General features: G+C 60.7%; 1 protein-coding gene across 1 annotated transcript; it reads right to left on the minus strand.

Moving 5' to 3' along the window:
- Positions 1-1127: 1127 nt before the first annotated feature.
- On the minus strand, positions 1128-13726 carry FOXN4 (forkhead box N4). Its single transcript, XM_044440619.1, has 9 exons — positions 13662-13726; positions 7327-7490; positions 6537-6655; positions 6328-6450; positions 5706-5833; positions 4872-4968; positions 3935-4142; positions 1924-2304; positions 1128-1378 (listed from the first exon to the last, which is right to left on the minus strand). Exons 1-9 carry the CDS (start codon positions 13724-13726, stop codon positions 1128-1130), a joined length of 1536 nt encoding a protein of 511 aa, XP_044296554.1.
- Positions 13727-14915: the final 1189 nt, after the last annotated feature.

Here is a 14915-nt window from a genome sequence, read left to right on the forward strand (position 1 = left end):
ATTAAGAAAGGCCCTACACACTGCTAGTATATCAATCCTAAATTCTTTCTCTTTTCTTCAAAAAGTCTAAAACAAGTCTGTTAATCCTAATACTCTATTCCAGGTAAATGTCTTCATTTAGTACATTATCCATCCTGAATCAGAGGTCACCACCCTCCACTGATACGAAAAACATTTCTAATCGCCTGGAGTGTTCAGTTGTGCAGGGAGCCATAATTAGCTGTCCAGCTTCTGTGAGGGAGGCGAACGTAAGTTTGGCTGGGGCCTGCAACGTTGGCCCAGGAGGTGGGGGTCTGAGAGGAGACAGACCTCTAAGGCCGGGGCTGAAGGAAGGATGCAGGGTTTGCAGTATGCTGGGGAAGAGGCGCCCGGGGGAGAGCTCAGTGGAGGGATGTGGGCGGAAGGCAGTGTCGGAGGGATGCATGGAGCATCTTTCCAGATTCTGCGGTTGCCCAAAGAGGAGGAGGGATGTGAGCGAGAGCTGAGGACCGGGCAGGGTCGCTGAGGGGAGAGAAGCCAAGGGGACCCGGAGCTGCTAAGCCTGAAGTCTGGACTCCCGGGGAAGCGTCAGCTGTCAGAGGAGAGCCAGCGGCCTTACCGGGGGGAAGAGCCGAGCAGCCGTGCCCGCAGGGCCGCGCGTCTCCTCTTGATTCGGGCCCGTCCGGTGCCTTGACCGCAGACTTCCAGCGTCTTCCAAGCTGGCTGGCTTGAAGACTTGGCTTCCTGACCATGAATTACTTAAAGAAGGTGGCTAAAAATGGGGCACGGGCCCCGATCCCCAGCGCATGCAGGGGCTCCGGCGTGCTCTCAAAGCGCCAAGCGTGTCGTGGCCGCCCAGTTCTGGTCTGGCTTCTGGAGCCGCTGAGTCAGGAGCAAAGCCAGCCATGGGCCAAAGTTCTTTCACATCCGCCGTTTAGGTGGTTGTGTCGGAAGCCGGGCCTTGGCATTTTCCACGCAGGGCGGTTCACCAGTCCTTGCAGGGCCACGGGGAGCATTCCTTCGGGGTTCTGGAGCTCGCCAAAACCTCCTGGCTGACGCGTCTGCCCCGTTTGGAAGATGCTCCCTCGCAGGAACCGGCGATCGCTGTCCTTGGGAGAGGTCCCGGGGGCGGTGGGGGTCCGGTGGCTTCAGAGCAGGGCGATCGGCTTGTTGCCCTGGGCGCCGAGGTACTGGGTGGGTGAGACGGAGTCCAGCGTGGTGTAGGTGGTGTAGAGGCCCGTCACTTGCAAGTCGGAGAAGGAGTGGCCATTGGCGCTGGGGGCCGGGCCGAGGCCGGCGGGGGCGAGGTCGCAGTCGGAGAGCGCGAGGGGGGAGCCGCAGAAGGCCGACAGGCTCTCCAGACTGAAGCTCTCGTCCTTGATCTCTTCCCACAAGTTGCCTGCGGAGTGAGGAGGCCAGGACTCCAAAATCGCTGCCATTCCCGTTCACAGGGCACTGCGTTTCTACCCAGCCGTGGTTCCCCTCGCGAGGGACCCCAGGCAGTGGAGGGAGCGCCATCTAGCTTAGATGGCTGCAGGGCGGTTGGGTGGAGAGGGAGCAGTTGCCCCCAGCCCCCAGGGCACTCCGTGGCCAGGGGGACTCGGACCCGTGTCTCCTGGGTAGCCAGCCCAACGCTCGGCGCCGCGCCACGCAGCTAAAGGCCGAGCGGGCAGCCGGCACAGCACGCAGCCTCGCGTCAAGCGGGGGGGAGGGCTGGGAACGGCCCCATCCTGCGCTTGGCCGGGCTGAGATTAGGCAGGGGAGCAGTGCAGTGGAGAAGCGTGCATCCCCGGGGGGCCCAAGCCCCCCGCCCCCGAATTCCCCCCTGCCACTGGGGCGCCGCATTCCCTCCCCCGGAGAGCCCCACGGACCTCCCCTCCCCTCCCCTGCCCCACCCCGCTGCGCGGCCCCCTCGCACCGTGGCCGCCCCCCCGCCACGCTCACCTTGCAGCGCGAAGTCCATGAGGCTGGGGTCCAGGGCGTCGACCTCCGCGCTCGCCTCCGTCATCGCGCCCGGGAAGTCCGGGCCGCGGCTCATGGGGTGCGGCGGGAGCGGGGCGTGGGCCGTGTCGTGCAGGGCGTGCAGCGGCGGGGTCTGCGCGGGGGCCGGCGAGCTGGGGGCCATGCGCGCCTGCGCCCGGACCTGGTGGCGCAGCGGCAGGGGCTGCAGGGAGAGCGTCATGACGGGCGGCAGCGGCGGCTGCAGGTGGGGGGCGCGCCCCTGGGCGGCCGCCACGTGGCCTGGCGAGGACGCAGCCGCACCGCCCTGCTTGCTGGGCCGCCGGCAGGTCTCCGGGCGGCCGGCGATGAGCTCGTCCAGCTCGTCTGCAAGGAAACACGGCCCTCTGTTGGCACCCGGCCTTCCCAAGGCTGAGCCAGAGCGTGGGGGTCGCGGAAGAAACCCGCCCAGGGCCCTCCGGCCACAGCTCTAAGGTCGGCACAGTCCTGGGACAGCGGGTTTCCAGCGGACGGAGTGGCTTATCGACGGCCATATGCTAAGCTCTTTGGGACAGGCCTCCTCCAGGTCTGCGTCCTTCACGGGCCTCCTTGGGGGCTGCCCCAGAGCCCCGCAACACCCCTTCCAGGTTGGCCCCCTCCCTGCTGGTTTTCAGTGGCAGGTAAAACATTTTCTGCTCAGCAGGCATTTGGGAACGGTCTGGACGTGGCAGGTTGTATTAAACTAGCTCCGGTGTCTGCACCGTCCTTTCTGATGTTACTGTTTTGAGTTTCATATTTTTATACATTCTAGGTGATTCAGTCTTTTAACATGCGTACATTTCTGTCCGTGCTTTAATCGTAGCCGCTTGTAAGGTTGCAAGCTGCCTGGGTCCCAGAACCGGGAACAGAATTAAGTATGCAAATGAGAATGCAAAGGGATCACGGTCTGCGAAGTGTAACTCATCCCAGCTCTCGCCGGAGGTTTTCAAAGCATTCAAGAGAACTGGAAGCCTTGTCTGACAAGACACCTGGGCACAAAACGAAGTCTTTGAGAGAGGGTTTTGTTCTCTTCTTTAAAATGTGTCTCCGGCTTTAAAGCGTGATCACGCAAAGAAGGTTTTACACTCGCTTGATAAAATGAGCACGAGAGCGCGGAAGGTACCGTGATTAGAGCAGAGAATGTGACCCTGGAGAAGCCCGAGGGCCTCACAGGGCTTCTCCGCACAAGGCTGTTAATCCTTGGCCTCTGCTTGGGCTTTCGTTGCCAGAGGAAGTGCCCAGTACGACACACACTGTGTTGGTTTTCCTGCTTTCCTGCTTCTTGGTGATGTAACACAAATGCCCAAGTGCAGGCAGGATTTTTTTCACTTCCAGGAAAAAATGGCATTTGCCCTGCTCTAAAAATCACCGTGCCCAAAATGTCATTTGAAAACAAGCAAAACTAGAGGGTAGGATACCGTCTGAAGAACCCGGAAAGAACTCTGGGCAGGGAAGGGTGAGTACGCAGCCCGCGCCTCCTGTCGAGAAGCATTTTAAATGGGGGGAACTGCGGCGAGGCTGGGGTCGAGGGGCAGGCCCATCTCGGGAAGCCCAGGTTTGGGCTCCAGGCCAGGGGAGGCTCTGCGTCCCCACAGATGGCGCGATGGGCCAGAGGGCCTGATTCAGCTCCCACGCTCAGCAGAGCAGGCTGCAAGGCTCTGGCCCAGCAGCACTCCCGCCCACAGGGCCTCCGTCACAGGTAAAGTGGGGCATAGCAGGAACTGCTTTTGAGGGGGGGGGGGGAGGCAGTGGACGTGCGTAGTGGGGAGGACGCTTAGAAATGGGGAAATGGACCAAACCGCTGTGCTCGGCGCGGGAGGAGGGGCAGCTCCCGGGAGCCCAGAAGGCGGCTCCTCCCTGCCTCCCGTTTCCACTGCGGTGGGTGCAGAGCTGCAGGGCCCACCCTGTGCGGTGGGCTTCCTGCTGGAGCAGGGTGGCGGGGCGCCCTCGGAGCGGGCGCAGGGGTCTCCAGCCTTACCTGGATTCGCCATGCTCCGGTGAATGGCCACCAGGTCTTTCCTCTTCCACTTCTTCATCTCCTCCTCCATCTTGTCGATCTTGGCAGGGTTCAGCGCCCACAGGCAGCCCTTCCGGGAGGTGCCGCTCAACTTATTCTCCACCTTCTCAAAGCATTTGTTCAGGGACAGGTTGTGGCGCACGGAGTTCTTCCACCCGTCGGGGGCTGTCTGGAAAAGGCAGGACGGGCGCATTTGAAAGCCAGCATCCTTGGCCAGGCCTTGGATTGGGTGGCTGCCCGTCTGGAGTCTGTGCGCGCGTGCATCAGGGGAAATCCCATCCTGCATTTCAAGGATGCACTTGTATTCTCGCATATCAAAGCCAGGCCGTCTCTGGTCCCCCAAAATACTCTGACCAAGCCTTAGATGCAAATGAGATCTAGGCATGAAGCACAAATCAGGAGGGTTTGCACAATGCGGGGTGTAAATAGAACGGAAATGAACGTCACCCTGGCTCTCCAGGGGCTGTCGCAGTCGACCGGCATGGCAGGAGGCTGCACGGAGGCCCTGCTGTTGGCAAACGAGGATCTAGACAATGTGGGGCACGCGCACCAGCGTGCGGGTCTGGTAGAGGCAGCTTCCGATCTGCTCCGTCAACACGGAGGTGCTGCAGGCGGGACCTCCAGCTGCCGGCATGCAAGCGTTTGCGCCGCCCACGGAGCTGTGGGCCTTCCCATCAGACCACAAGTCGCCTCGCCCATGCGCACGTCGCCCTCGCACAGGCGATCGCTCTCGCCGGGACGATTCTCCGCATGCGCATGGCCTAAGCAAACACACGCTGGCTTACGTCGGGCGACGAGGGCGTTTGCTGCGGCGGCAGGGCAGGGCGCAGGTGAAAGCCCCCGCCCGCACCTGCGCACCTGGCCGACAGAAGGGCGCCTCGTGCCAAGCCTACCTCACCTTGAAGTAGGGGAAGTGCTCCTTCATGAAGCTGTAGATCTCACTCACTGGGAGGCTGCCGGTTTTGCTGTTCTTCAGCGCCATGGCGATCAGGCAGCTGTACGGAGAAGCAACGGGGATCAGACGCAGCAGGTGCCCGCTGCTCGTAGGATTCCCGCGGGTTGCCTCTTCCGTATCAGCATCGCAGGACAAAGTCAGCCCTCTCCCAGAGCGCTCCTTCCTGGCTGATGCCCTTCAGCTCCACGAGACAATGTCCTTGGGGCTTCGGCAGTTCTAATTTTACGCCCGGTTCCATTTTCTGGGCGAAGGAACGGGGCTGACAAAGTGACTCACTCCCGTTCTAAACTGCGGGACTTAACCTTTGCTAACTTCAGGTTCCAGTGGTGTTAGGAGCACAGCCCTGTAAGATGTCAAAAGGCATCTTTCTGCTGTTGAGCCAAGAGGGCCAGGCCCTGGTGCAAGCAAGACGGCAGCTCTCGACCGGCCGTGGCCAGAACGTCGCTTCTGTGCACAAGTGGGAGGCCGGCGTGAGTGGGGGAAAGTCCCTGGACGGCCCTGCAGCCGCCTCCCCCAGACCGCCCCGGGGAGGTCCGCCTCCAGCATGAAGTCTTCCAGGAGCTGCCTAAAGCGAAGCCGCGTGGCCACGCCACGACCGCAAGCCGCACAAATCGGGGCACCTTGAAGCCGTCCAGTTGCTCCTGCCTTCGGACCAGCTTCCTCGTGTGGAAGGGCGTCCAGAAATGGACACGGAGCCACATCTCTGGCCGGGACGCCGGGAACCGTGCCCGGTCCCCTTGCAGAGGAGGCGGCCGTCACGCTGCGGGGGCCACTCACCTGTACGAGTAGATGGGCTTCGGGTAATGCTTGGCCTGGAGCTCCTGGCTGGCGTGGGGGGCGAGGCGGGGCGGGGCGTACTGCGGCGGGCCCCCGTAGGACGAGCGGTACATGGCGGCGGGCGAGCACTGCATCCCGAACCGAGAGAGGGAGGGAGGGAGGGGCCCCATCAGCCCTCTCAGAGAGAGGGCGGGGAGAGCTTTTTTCCTCAAAATAAGCAGAGAAAGCAGTACCCAAGTAGGGCTTGCAATGCAGCATGCGCTGAAGAAAGACCCTTGACTGGGGTGCTCAGTCGCTGGCCCCCCTTTTTCTGCTGCCCCCCCCCCGGGGCAGTATTTGCGTGGCCAGCTGTGTGCGCCACGGCTCTGGCAGGGTGTGGCTGGGCACGGACCGGGGAAGGGGCTGCTGGGATGAGGACCGCCTGGCCCATGCCCAGGACCCCCCGCCCCATGTGCCACCTCCTGCCGCGTTGCCGCCCCGTTTCCCCAGCTCTGCCGAAGGCTCCAGCACGCAGAGGCGCTTGGCCTCTTCAGCCGAGCTCCGGCAGTGAAGCTGCGCCCGGCCGGCAAAGCGAGGCGCCCCCGGTGCTTCGGCAGACGGTCTCCGAGGCGGGAAAAGGTACCTGTTGCGCGTTGTGCGTGATGGCAAACACCTGCTGTGCGTGGCGGGGGGGCGGAGGGAAGAGCGGGGCCTGCTGCGGCTGCAGGCCAGGGGACAGCGTCTGCCCCACCACGTACTGGCTCACCTGGCGGCAGAGGGAGAGGGGGCGTCAGCGGAGCCGGACCGGAGCCCCTCCTCTTGGCATGGCACGGGGAGGGGGCGCATGCTTACGTTTGCTCCGTGCGATGACACCGTGTTCAGCCCCAGGACGCTCTGCGGCAGGCTGGCCTGGATGTGGATCATGGGGCCCGGAGCCCCAGGCACGTGCATGCTCCCCGGCATGGAGATCGCTGGCCAAGAAAAGACACGTTTGCATGGTGGTTCCGGAACGACCCGAGTCTGAACTTGCCCTGCGGCTCATGGCAAGGGAAAGCCAGTGTGGTGGTCCCGTTGCCAACTTTTCAGTAACGACTTGCTCCGGATGCCTCTACGTACAGCCAGCCAGACAGCCAGACTGAATTTCGTGGTGCACATACATGGTAAATACGAGGCAACACGCCGTCTGCAAGGGCTCGGAATTCCCCTTGTCTGGTCCAATCGATCTTGCAGGCTAGGCTGTGAAGCTGCCGGATGCCCGGCCCCCGCTTGCTGCATCACAGGAGCCTGTTGAGGGAGGGCCCAGCCATGGAGGGGTACTCAAAGTGAACGGGGGGGGCGCGGGGCGGGGGGGCAGAACCCTGCTCATCCTCCCTGGCTCTCGACTGCAAAGCTGTGTGTTGCCTAGGGAAGGCTGCCACCTACTGACCGAAGGTGTCGCTGCAGGTTCCAGACATATTTGCATTAATTAGAATTAATTAATGGCAGCCATCCTGGGGGGGGGCATAGGGGGCAAGCCATGTTTCCTGTGTTTGTGTTCATGGGCATGGATGTCTGGCGCTGGCAGGGCAGGCTTCCTCTTCTTTATTCTAGAAGGAAAGGGAGAGCAGAGCGCCGACGCAGGCGGTCCTGGCGGGTCACCTACCGTTCTGTGGCAGGACGGCGTTCTGGGAGCTGGCGCCAAAGTCCATCCTTTCACTGGCCATCTGTTGCAGCCGAGGGACGTCAACGGACGTCAGCCACGACAGGGACTGTAAGTCGCCAGGCAGCTCATCCTCGCTCAGCTGGGAGCAGTTGGGGGCCAGGAGTCTGCAGGGGGAACCGCGCATCTTTAGTGGGGAGTCAGACGATGCAGCTGCCCCAGCTTAGTGCTGGCCTGTCCATCGCTAGCGAACGTATGTCCCAATTCCCGAAATGGTTTTGGTAAATTAGTGGAAGCGCTCACAGGGGAACGAGGGGACACCCTTCCCCACAGTGTAGAAAGAGGGCAGCGTGAGACCAGCGTTCACGGGTTGGAGCAAACTTTTGCAGAGTGGGCTACCAAACGTCTCCCGCCGGCTCCCGCCGGCCCCCGCTCCCATCTGCCACGGTCTCCTTGTGCAAACCCGCAGGCGTGCGCCCAAGGCTCCGAGCCGAGGCCGTGCAGTCGGCCTGCTCCCCGATGGCGTCCCTTTGCCTTTTGCGAGGGCTTAAGAATGCACCTTTACATAGAATGAGCCGCTGACAGCAGCCGGTTGCAGCCCGCGTACTTCGCAGCACTTTCCCCTCAACTTTGGCGGTTTAGCCAAACTCCCTTCGGCGCCTCCGCCTGCTCTGCCGCGGGCCTGAGCCCGGAGGAGCGAGTGCGAGGGCCCGTCTGCAGCAGGCCGGGCCGGCACCTGGCTGGGGACAAGCCCCGTCGCAGCCCCTCTCCTCGCCCAGCGGCTTCCTGCTAATATGATGTATTTATGGTCCGATAATTGGCATTGCCATGGTTACTACTCCTCAGTTATTTTGCAAGCGGTCGGTCGAGTGCCATGCCTGGAAGAGAATATCAGGTGACCATCCTCCAGTCCGGCCATTGGCCGGACTGTCAGTAAACAGGAGCATCCAATGGTTTGAAAACGGGGGTGGGGGGGCAGCCGGTGCTTCGCAACAGTTGGCCCACTGCATTGTAAGCCGATAAGCCATTGTGTTGCCAGTGACTGTTGGCTGCCGACACGTGGCTGGCCTTTGTCTTTGGCATTCCTGCTTAATTGTTTTCTCTCCCCCCCCCCCCAGTCCTTTTTACAAACTTCCCATTAATCTGGCTGAGTGATGGGAGACACACAACCCGTGCCATCTGGCACCGCACGGTCCTGGCAGCCCTGGCAGAAAACTCAGCCCTCCGTAACAAATGAACGGGGTCATGTGGGCGGGGAGGGTCAGCCCCCCCCACAGGCCGCCTGTCGGGAGCAGAATGGGCCACATGCCCCCTGCCCTGCTCCTGCTCCTGCTCCAGCACCCTCAGCGAGAGCGCGCTCTGCTGCCGAGCTGCACCCGTGTCCCTTCCCCATCCCTTTCACCCGGGCGACAAGCCCTCTTATGCCGGCTCTGGGAAGATGGATCCCGCCTGTGCTTTTCCCCTCAAAGAGCACCTTCTGCACCAATCCAGCCACAGCAATCATTTGGTGCCAGAAGCCCGGAATATGAATTGCTGAGAGATGCTCAAGGGAGACCTCCTCCTCCTCAGCACAAAGCGCCCCGGCGTCTTGATATCAAAGGCGGCACCTCTCTGCCCAGGGCGATGGCCACGTGGGCAGCGAGATCGTGAGACGGGAACACGCAAAACGCAAACGCAACACCCACCCAAACAGGCTGCAAGCCTGCAGTTTCGGTCAAAACCTGTCCGAGCTCAGAGCACACGAGTACCTTAAGAAACCCGGCACAGCTTGCAATAGATGCTCTGGGCATGGCTTTTGGGGTGTTGGGTTTGGAAGCAGTTTGCGGGGGGGGGGGGGTCATTGGTTCTTTGCCCTCCTAGCCTGACAGCCCCCCTGGCCCAGACGCCCCCCAGCAGGCGGCCACGTCCTCCCTGGCCGCCTCGGCCAACGCAGCCTGCCGGCCCGGCCCGCCAAAGGCCCACCGGTGCCTCAGAGGCTGCAAGCCGCTCGTCCCGGGGCCTGCCCCGAATTTCTCCCGCTTTCCACCCTGGCTCCTGCCGGAAGAGGGGCTTGTTCATTTTGTTTTTCCGCGCAGCATTTTCTGTCCCAGTGTTTCCCCCACGCTCAGAGATGTCCCGGCCTTCGAAGCAGGTGTGGCAAGAGAGAAAAGCCCTGGTGGCTTCTGCCCTTTCCAGCGTCCATCTTGAGAAGGAGGTGCACGTGCCACGCCTTCGCGCTGGCGCCCTGGTCCCTCAGAGCAAGCCACCTGCTCCAGGAGGGGAAACCCACACGGGGCGAGGCCTCAAAGAGCTCAGGGCGCTTCTGGGCGCCCGAGAAGGGAAAGCGCCAAGGAGGCTGCTGCTCCGAGACGAAATGCTCACCTCCTCCTCTCGGGGCAAATGCGGGGCGCCTGTGGGGTGGCCAGGGGGCCCGGGCACCCTCTGCCTCCTGGCCCGGGGGAACCGGAGGCGTGAGGAGGTGGAGAGAGGAACCCCCGTGGCCGAAGCCAGGGCAGGAGGAGCCCCACTTCCTCGCTGTGGGGAGAAGCCGGCCCTGCAAGTCCGTCCCCTTCAGGCTTCCCAGAGTGACCTCGTGGCCAGCGGAGCCGGACCGAGGTGGCCGCCCCAGCAGTGGGCCGGGTGGCCCCGAGGGGAGGCACCTCGCTCAGCCCGATGGCTGTATGTCCTGTTTGTTTATTGTACTGAATCTATTGTTTGTTTATTACATCGCAAGCCAATTGGTATAGGGCAGGATAAAAATATCCTAAATAAATAAATACAGAAGGCCCAGGCTTGGCCCCTTCGCCTCCAGGAAGGGCTCCCAGGTGAGCCATCTGGAAAAGGCCCCTCTGAACTCTGGAAGAGCCAAAGCGGAAGCAGGCAAGGTGTAACTCTGCGTACGTCCACCGACGTTTGCGTCCCGCCAAGCAGGTGGGGAAACATCCCTTGGCAGACAGTCGGAGCCCGGCCGAGTTCAGACAGCCGCGTTCGGGGGCTGAGCATGCATTGTTGAGCTGCGAGTTCCTGCACTGTCTGAACCCAGCTGTGGGCACCCCATGGCTTGTTGCTGGGCTGTGCACCGTGGGATCTGCAGCACGGTTTGCTCCCTCAGCTGGGCTCAGGCGGCCTAGCCCACAGTTCAACATTTGCTCAGTCCCCAAGTCTGGGTTATGCTGCCTGAATCTCACCGCTGTGTCGAGAAAAAGAAGATTGCTATGATCACAGAAGTCTGTGCATTTCTCCTGTAGGATGCCCAGGGTCCCTGAACTTCTGCACTAGGACTGTGCCCCAGGCCCTGCATTATCCTTATAGCCGTCATTTAAATTTTAGAGGCGATTCTATGAAGTTAGTAATTGCACCTAGAAATGGCATATAAATGTAGTAATAGTAATAATAACAGAAAACAATGTATTGGCTGCTTTATATTACGGATGCAGTCACTCATGCGGAGAAGCAATGAGTCATCTCTAAAAACAGGTAATTTTGCCACACCTCTGCACTGGGAGTATTGGTGGTACAACCACACCTGGCCCAGATGGGCACCACAAGCACCTGCCCCAGGGAAGCTGGACAGAGCAGGGACTCACGCAGAGTTGCAGCGAGTACCCTCCTTGCTGAGCAATACAAAGCATGTGCACAGGAGCCTCCTTCATAACATTTCATTAGACGCCAACGGTTATTTTGCAGCATCCCCACCATTTGTGGATTACAAAACTTCACAGTATTACAGTCTTGGTCTGACCACTCTGTGAAAATCGCTCCATTTTCTCACCTTACAGGCTACACTTTAAGGAGATTAACTCAAGTGGACTCTGCCGGAGCATCCCGGGATGTACATTTAGCATCCTAATCTCTGGTCCTCCCGTACCTCCAACCTGCCAGATGTGGGTCACGCACAATCTGACACCTCGAGGGAGACTCCAAATCCTTTCAGGTACGTCTGAATCGCCCTGGCTCCCTTTGGCACCCAAGCCAGGCGTGTGGAATGGAAGGCAACCACCAGACAGGAGCACACTTCTACCCACACAAAAATCACGCCAGGTCTCTGGTCCTGGCTGGATCAGGACATAGGCAGATCCAAGCCATTTCCTTAAAAGTTAAAACACAGCAGCTTTCTGACAAACGAAGCAACGGCCGACTGTTTCTGGGTAAAGATCTGAGGGTCAGAGAATTGGATTCCTCTATATCTCTCTCTCAGATCGTCTCTCTTGCTGCCTGTGAAAGGATTTTTTTTTAAATGCCAGCTAGGAAATCTGGTCTCTTCCAGATCACACTGCCCCAAAGAAACATTCCAAGAAAGACTGGGAGGGTTCTTGACACAATTACAGCCTCCCGCTCGCTAATTGGGGGCCATTTCCCATTTTGTGGAGCCTTCAGGCCCCCCCATGGAGAACTCAGGACCACCGTTTCCAGTCTTGGACTGTGGTGACAGCAAGAGAGTAAACAGACCTGATAGAATTTGACAGCTCCATTCTCTTCTTAAAATCAGTCAGTCTGAAAGATTTTCTTTTACATAATCCAAAGTGTTTTCTCATGGAGTTGAACAGATGCTACATGAACTTTGCGGATACAGTCTAGATTTTTGTACAGTTCTGCCGCTTTGAAATGAGGCTATACAACTCAGTGAAGAAAACATCTTTGCAGTGATAAACTACAGTATTGCTTTCTTAAAGGGAAAGAACAAAGGAAAAACAAGTTCTTTCTCTGGGAAAACAAGGTTTATACAATTCTTCAACATGCCTGCTTCGAATTAAGTTTCACTTAAATCTGCGTAAAAGTTGTATATATGATCAAAATTTGCATTCATTTCCCTTGCATTAGCCCATCCACTCCAAAACATTATTTTTCCTGAACTCCATTAACTCCAGCCTTCCTGAATCCGTAGAATACCTTCTTTACAAATAATACTAGAATATTCCAGTACAGAACACCAGGCTTAAAAAACAAACAAGGCCTCACAAACCTTTTCTGGTGGCTGCCTCGGAGAGTAGAACCAGTCGCTTGTTGAGCTGCAAGGGACTGGAAGGCCGGCGCTTACAGTGTGAAAGGAAAAGGTCTTGGGAAAGAATACCTATCCAGAGAAGTGCAGAAATCCCCTCCGATGGAGTGGGAGGGGTGCTTGCTGGTTCCACCCCCCCAACAAGAGTCTGCTTTGTTTTTTAAAGGACTGCTGCGTTGATTACCTTGGAATGTGAATCGCCAGGACTTCAAGTCCTATGGTAAGACACCTCGCAATCCTAACTATAGCAAGACAAGGTCTATTTTGCAATGCCCACGAGAGTTTTCCCCCCTCCCTTTGGGCCACTGTTATAAAAGCTTTGCTTCCCAAGCACTTAAAATATGCATGGTGTCCATTGCCCCTCTTGGGGCAAATAGCGCGGAACTCCAACCTTTTTGGAAGGGCTGTTCAGAGTCAGAGCCCCTGCTTCTGTGGGGGGGCCCCTGGGGGGCTTAGGATATTGCCGACCTCCTGCTCTGCTGGCAGAAGCTCCCCCATCACCGCTGCAGCAGAGGCAGGGAGGGGTCAGGACATGCCGGGGGCATCCTGCTTCCCTGACCCCGGCCCCCAGGGCAGCCCTGGGCCAGGCACGGTTTGCCCGCCTGGAAGCCGCACTGTAGGGCTCTCCCCGCACCCGTCCTGGGGTTGCTCTGCCCAGGGGGCACCTGCTTCTCACTCCAGGAACACGATGGAGGAAGGAGGCACGTTCGAGTCTCCCTTCACGCTTGGCGTGAGGAAGGAGGCTGCTTGGCCACGGCCTCGGGGCGCACGGGGGGCAGCGCTGCTCACACCAGGCGAGCCCCGTGAGGGGCCCTGAGCCCACCGCTCTGGCTGACCCCCTCCGCTGCGTCACACGAATGCGGAAAAGCAGAGGGGGCGCAGCATTCTGAAAAACCGCCGAAGGGCACTATAAGCCCCCCCCCCCCGCAGGGCAGCATGCCCCACCTGTGCCAGAGGGCGACAGTCCTGGGGCCGAGCAGTGCTCCCCAGCACTGCTTTTCCAGAGCACTTCACCAGATGAGGCTGGGGGGCAGAGAAGATGCTGACACCCGCCCCATCCCATCGTTCCTCCGGGCTCGCCCACCACTCAAATGCAGCCCCCCAGGAGTGACCCCAGAATCGAATTGGGTGTCCCCGCCGGTGAAAGTTCACCACCTGCGATTTACAGGACTGTGGGAGGCATCGGGTGCAGAGGAAGCGTCCCCAAGGCCCCTCGGCGGCCACCCCGCATCTGGGCGCCGTGTGCCGACTCTCCACGACTGACACCCATCGCCGGGCGCAAGAGGGGGGCGTTGGGAACCCCCGAGCCAGACGTGAGCCCCCCCGCCCGCACCCCATCCTGGGAGAAAACATCGCTCACCTGTACTCGTGCGAAGAGTGTCGGAGGAGGCCGGACATGATGCAGGTAAGGTCACTTTCTATCATCTCCTGCCGCGAAAGGAGGGAAAATAGACAGGGACGTTATTTATTGATTTGTTTGTTCATTCAAAACATTTCTATGCCGCCCCCATCGCGACAAAGCCTCGGGGCGGCTCACAACATACAGAAAGCAGCTAAGGATATGAAGTAGCTATCCAGCATTTCAGCACATCCCCCCCCCCCCCCCCCAAGAGGTTTACGTGCCACCACTAAACTTACTGGGGTTTTTGACAGGGGAAGGATTACCTAGGCTATGTAAGACCGATGCGATGCCTTGTTTTGTACGCAACAGTTAATGCATAACTGCAAAGGATGCCATGGGGAGGCGTACAAGCCGGTAGGCAGGGCCGCGGGGCCGGGCTGGCCAAGCCGCGTGCGCCCTGTTGGGAAGATGCGCGCTGCCGACCCATCCAGGCTCGCTCTGAAGCCGGCCTCGTCCGGGCGGCGTGCGGGGGCGCCTCGCCTAGCCGAGGCTAGCCAAGCTCGGCGAGGCCCCGAGCGGCTGGGAGCGCCCCCGCGGATTCCCCCCCGCAGGTGTCTGGACGGGGGAGGCCCGGCCCGAAGCTTAAGCTCGGCCGCTGCCCTTGCGGCTCGCGGCCGCCCCAAGCCCCCCGGTGGAGGCGAGGGGGCAGCCGCGGCGGCGCGGCTTGAGCGCCTGGGGAGCGAGCCCCCTGTTCGGCCGCGCCTGCCTTGCCCGGGGGCCCCGCCGCGGGGGGAGGCCGGGGGGAAGCGGGCTGCCCCGCTTGCCCGAGAGGAAGCCTCCGCCCGGGGCTCCGCGGGGCGCGGGCCCGGCTCTCGCCCGCCCGCCCGCCCGCCCGCCCGGTACCTGGAGGTGGCGGCGGATCGCGCGGCGGATCGGGCTCGGCGGTCCCTGGGCCGGAGCGCCGCGATCTCTCGCCCGCCCGCCCGGCAAAGCGATTTTAAATTTCCCTCTCTGGAGCTGTCCAGCCCGGAGCATGCGCACGAAGGAGGGGGAGGGAGGAGAGGGGAGGGGGCTTGCCTGGGGAGGGTCAGTGGCGGGGCAGGGGCGCGGGGGCGGCGCGCCGCAGCTGCACCCGCGCGCCCCGCCGCCGACGCGCGGCCGCTCGCTGCGGAGCCGCGATTTTGGGGAGCTTCTCTCCCGCCCGGGACCGGGAGCCCAAGCGCGCCTGGGGACCAGGCAGCCCCCCGGCCCGGCCCCCCCCCCCCCCCCCGG

This window comes from Varanus komodoensis, unplaced genomic scaffold, assembly GCF_004798865.1.
Source record: "Varanus komodoensis strain SLA01 unplaced genomic scaffold, ASM479886v1 scaffold38, whole genome shotgun sequence".
NCBI classification, from domain to species: Eukaryota; Metazoa; Chordata; class Lepidosauria; order Squamata; family Varanidae; genus Varanus; species Varanus komodoensis.